Source organism: Colias croceus, chromosome 30, assembly GCF_905220415.1.
Source record: "Colias croceus chromosome 30, ilColCroc2.1".
Lineage (NCBI taxonomy): Eukaryota > Metazoa > Arthropoda > Insecta > Lepidoptera > Pieridae > Colias > Colias croceus.
Window position 1 is genome coordinate 1,434,356 of NC_059566.1, and position 5,815 is coordinate 1,440,170.

The 5,815-nt window shown below is 31.7% G+C and overlaps 1 protein-coding gene across 1 annotated transcript; it reads left to right on the forward strand.

Moving 5' to 3' along the window:
• Positions 1-83: 83 nt before the first annotated feature.
• LOC123704518 lies at positions 84-1,304 on the forward strand. The gene is made up of 2 exons (XM_045652900.1): positions 84-143; positions 382-1,304. Exons 1-2 carry the CDS (start codon positions 122-124, stop codon positions 1,302-1,304), a joined length of 945 nt encoding a protein of 314 aa, XP_045508856.1. The 5' UTR covers positions 84-121.
• Positions 1,305-5,815: the final 4,511 nt, after the last annotated feature.

Genomic DNA, 5,815 nt, shown 5'->3' on the forward strand with positions numbered 1-5,815 from the left:
TTGTAAACAGTTAACAGCTTATCAAAACGTTATTATGAAGGCCTTGTTTTAATTTACCAGCATCTGTTAAACAATTAGTTACACTGAGATTAATTCACACCTTCGTTGTGTACTCGTCAAAATGTTTTTATTTCCATTTTTGTGTAAGTTTTTTTTTATTAATTAATCAAAGATTGATGTAAGTAGATTGGAGGAAGAACCATGCAACTGTGCTTCTAAAATTGATTTTGAGCATCCTACATTTTTATTGTTCTCTTCTACACTAGGACATTGTATTAAAAACAAAAAAAGGAATAGTGTGACTTGTTAATTTTTCTCTCTACTACGACATGTCGAGATTTAACTATGATATTCTAACTAAGATATTTTAAATATTTTCAGGCATTCTATCAACTACATTAGCAAGGCACACAGGTAATTCGTATTACGGATATGGCTTGAGAAGCGAAGACGATATGAAGCATCTTTATAATAATAATTTTAGCGAAGATGAATTAATTGCAATAAATAATTATAAAAGTGGCAATGCACCATATTTCAAAGCCACAGATAATATATTCGATGAAAGTTTGTTTGACAATCGACGAATGTTTGGCTGGGTGTCGAAATTATTAAGAAAAAACAAAAATAAGACATCCACACAGCAACCTAGATATGAGGATTTGATAAACGAAAAATTATTTTATTTGAATTTAAGTAGAAACTTATCGGACAATCTGACAAAACTAACTAACGTTCTTGATCATTTTACGAAATCTATTAAAGAGAAACCTTTGCTAAGAGTTTCTAGGTCTGTAGACGATGCTCAAAATGAAACCGATTTAAATGAAAATACAGATACCATAAATAGTACAGATAAAACAAACGATACAGACACAGATAACAACACTTCAGACAGTTATAATAGGACAGAAATCGTAGATAAAACAGAAGAGCCAAATGAACCTATTGATGGAAGAAGATCATTTAAATCAGTTGAATTAGAACACAAATTGCTTTCAGCTATCAATGACACTTTAAACGTAATACAGTACAAAATACAAACCGTCTCGAACATTCAAGAACTATTTTCTGACAGGCTTATGTATAAAGTTGGTTATATAGCTGGTTCTCTAACTGCAATTAAAGGTCTTATAGATGAAATACATTTGAATGTTGTTAAAAATGATACACAGTTAGATGATAAGTACATTTTAAATATGTATGATACTGTTAATAGAATTAAAGAAAGTTCTGGGCGTCTTTTGGAGTTACTAAATGTATATGTCGATAAAGCCACTAGTGAACTTATTGCAAATAAATAAAATTTGAATTCATTGGTCTTTTATTTTTTATATAAATTGTTCATTTATAATTAGAAACAGTCATCTACTATTTATCAGACAGCGAGCAATTCTATGCGTTCAGCTCCACGCCGTCTGATCTTAAAGGATTCTGCAGTATAAAATAAGAATAATGAAAACACGGCCATCTTCCACTTTTTAAATATTACGTAAAAAATTGGTTGTCTGTAAAGTCGGTTTACTGACGATAGTTGAACGCTCAGAGGTTGAACGTGACAACGTCCGATTGTGCTTCTTTGTCGTTCGTTCCCAACGTTCCGCGCTCTCGCTCGAACTTCAAGCCTTACATGGAACGCCTCAGAGCGAGGTAACGCCGCATGAGTCATGTTTTTTCGTGCGTGCAGGCGGCTCTATCGAATTATAAGACGTTGTCACAATAAATGTAAAAACCTTGAAATTGTACATTAAATCTGTTATCGTCAATGTTCACAGAAAAGGTTGTTGTTCGTTCTCGTACCTATTTTACGTAGCCACATACATTCTTTCGAAAGCATAATATTTGATTGTTTAAGTAGTTTTCCAAGGAAATCGATAAAATTGAGGTATACATATAAATAAAAGTCAAGAAAAAGTATAAATATTTTATTACATCAGTCTAACAAACTTATAACTAATTTTGACCATAGGCTAAAATTAATGTTTTCAATTGTATACGTAGTATATTATTATTAGTCTGTGGTTTTCAATACAAAATTATTTGTTTACACTCTAAAATGTTGCCAGATTTTTCATAAATTTGCAACATTCGAATAAAATACGACGTTTATAGGATAAAAAAGATTTGTTTTGTATGTCTGTAACTCGAGGTAATCTTACAAAACGGCTAAATTAATTTGGATGAACATTTCCACTTAAAATAATTGAATGATTTAATATCATTAAACAAAAATGTTAGAAACATACCTATCGCAAGGAACTCCAATACATAATAATGAAATACTTGAACGATGTCAAGGGACATCCGGATTCCGGATGGAAAGAAGTGTTAAGTTAGAGAGAGTCAGACAGAGAACCACGCGCACGCCGCACAACTCTAGCAAAAAGTGTCGTGACAACTTTTCGTAACAATTTTTTCCGTCGAGCCCCCCTTTCACAACGCGTGATAAGGAACTTCGTTTCAAAAATAAAATATTAAGCTTACTTACTTAACCTCCTAAGACCCAGATCGGAACTACCAAAGGTAGTAGTAAAAACCCACTGTACAAAATTATGCACAAATTAATTTATTGCTGTCAGACCCAGAGACGTAAAACGTCGTAATTTTGAAGCTATACCTTCTATGGTTTCGAAAGTATTTTTACCGTAATACCAGGTGTCTATGGGACATTTTTGGTCACCTTCTGTAATTCTATCTTTTGTACAAAATTTTGTACAGTGGGTCTTAATGTAGCAGAGAAAATAATAAATCCAAAAAATAAAGTTTATTATAGAAATTAAATAGAGAACAAAATTTTTCCATTTAAGATCTTTAGACTTAACTTCTATTAAGGCAATATTAAATTACGCGTCCTCGACTTCTTCTCCCACGACTACCTTCTTCCGCGAGTGCTTATAATATTTCTTCCACGACTACAATCACGTGTCCAACGTAGACGAATTCGTGTTCTGCTGTGACTTGATCCTCGCAAAAAGGAGAATCATCATTGTCATCTTCAATAAGCGGCTGTTCATCTTCACTAGAAGAACTTGAAGATGAAGATTCCTCTCTTCCATCTGGCATGTACTCGTCATCTGTCTTATTATATTCAAAAGGGTCCTCTTCAGCTTCTGACTCATATTCTAATTCATTTAGACACTGAAGAATCTCATTTTCATTAGAATCTAAAATAAAAACAAAATTACACTCTATGAAAAGCAGATACCTAACGTTTGATACTGAGAACCAATGTACAATATATTGAACAAAATAATTGATGACTTTGTGAATCACCTTTATTCAATACAGCAACAAAAAATATTAATAGTGTGTAATATTTACACCTTATAGTATAAAATAACATTAAAAGTGACGTGGGAAAACTAGTGATTATATAAGTATTTTGAGATAAAACTTACTCTTAGCACGAGGGAGCGGCAGGTTTCGTCGTTCATCACAGCTAGTTTTGAAAATATACTTATTTTTTTGTTGGCAGCGTTGATAAGATAGACAATACAAACTATTTAAGTAATTTTGACATGTGAAACTATTCGCGGGAAGATTTGAAAAAAACTACAGTTGTTAAAAGAATAAGTACAAAAAATTGTACACTGGGCGGTTACTACTATACACTATATGACAGAGCTGGGTCAGATAACACTATTTTATTTTGTACAAAATTTTGTACGCGGGGTCTTAGGAGGTTAAATATTAACTATTATTATTAAACCCACTCCCTTGAATTTTAAACTTACAGTTAGTAAATGCATACTTAGTAACTTATTTTAAAACTCATATTAAAGCCCATGGTCAATATGTATCACTTTGTAAAAATATGTACATTTTATATTATGTACTTGAGTTTATTATTAATCTTAAACTATATACTGGGATTGAATAACGAACTACATTAAATATAAATTCTGAGATGAGTCCTACAGTTTTTAAATATTTTTCTATCAAAAATATTATTATTTCATACCTATAAAATAGCCTCTGCGCAATAAACAATTTTATTTGTCTCTTTCTAACAAGTAACGAATAGATATATTAGAGAGAGATAACTACAATTGGCCGTAGATAACCAAAAAGGATCCAACCCACAAAATGTTACTTTTGAGTTATTGAAGTTTGAAGTTTAACCTGTGTTTGTTCATATAAAGACTTGCTTGTGTTAATTGCTTCTTAAGGAAAAGTGTGTGTGTCAATGTATATTTTATTCTTACAAACAAATTTTATTGAATTTAGTTTTATTTCTTGAAATATTCAGCTAAATGTGTGTTAGGATCCTTTTTGATAAAACCTATTTTCAATTATGATAAGTGAATTTTCATTTCGCAAAAACGATTCAAAGTAGCTAATTGCTACTAAGATCCTTATTTTTTTTTTTATTTCGTAAATAAAACAACTAACTTTCAATTTTTTTTTCATTATTTATATAAAACATATTAATTCTATCCGATTTACTATTCTTCTTCGTGTGCAAAGTCCGGTTCATCGCCATATCTACATCGTCATGAAGTCTTGGATTGCCCCCTTGGATTGATTTATAGAAATCCAGGCAGTATTTAGATAAATAGTCAAAGATTGACTCCAAATCGTCTAATTGGGCTTTTCTTTAACATTTGGCCATAGTCATTGAAAACCATTATCAGATACCTCCGAAGATTTACCTTTCGAGCCCGCCCATACATACAACTTTTGCATCGACTAAACTGATCTGTCGAGCTGTATTCTCCTCTTGAATTCAACATGACTAAACTGTTTAGTCGATGGAGGTGCGCATACAATCGATTTCAGTCTTAATAATTTATATCCCCAACAAACCTTACAGTCTTCTATAGGCAATTCTTGAATGAAGGTAATAAAGATCACATGAGCGCGTGATCGATAGTTGTGCGAGTAATTTTTTTTTGTTACTTCGACATGTTCGTCAGCTTCGTAAATTTTTTCAGGTATTTTCGAAGTGCTTCTATTTTAGAAAAATCGGTATAAAAAAGGCAAAGATGTGTGACCCGATCAAGATACTTGGAGTGTGAACTTAATGCATGCCTAACGCCTCAAGCTTTAAATACATAATATTCAGTCTATCCAAATGTTCTGAATCGTTTTTGTTATTAAACCAGTATACATTTCTACAAAATTCAGTTTAACAAAAGAGATCCATGCTTTCTGAATCTTTTTAGTGATTTATCTATTGCATCATAATATCATAAAAATTAAATATCTAAAAGGATCCACATGCTTTTGGATTTTTTTAAACATTTTAGTTTTGTGTTAGTTTCTTAGACTGAACGTTTTACAATATGATCCAAGAAGAATGGATTGTTTTTACGAAACTAAAATATGGCTTCTCCATACATGTGGGTTGGTACCCAGTGTCAATTTAACGTCAAAATATTCATATTTTACTTGGATTGTTTTTGCTAATCGAAAATATAGACCTAGACGAGCAGTTTGGTATATTTAACTCATTTTCGGTCATGTTGTGGGTTGGATCCTTTTTGCTTATCTACGGCCAATTAGCACTATTCTTTTTTTAAACATAACACTGCTATTTTCTATTTCATTGTATACTATTTATAAGGAAAACAAATACTGGCATAATGAGCTTTATAAAGTACAATACGATCAAAACGTCAAGTTTAATAACTTAATAAGACAGCTTTTAGAGCATTTCATACAAAAATGCACTTTACTTTAGCATAAGGATGCTTTCCCACCAATAACGTACGAGAATGTGTAGCGAGGAATGTGTTTGTAACCAATAGTATCGCTTCAAACTTCAAACTAAATGAAGCGATATGATTGGTTCATTACAAACACATTCCTCGCA

Coding starts and splice junctions, on each gene's coding strand:
- LOC123704518 (XM_045652900.1), top strand. CDS start 122: ATGTTTTTATTTCCATTTTTGT. Junction 144..381: donor GTTTTTATTTCCATTTTTGT/GTAAGTTTTTTT, acceptor AAATATTTTCAG/GCATTCTATCAACTACATTA.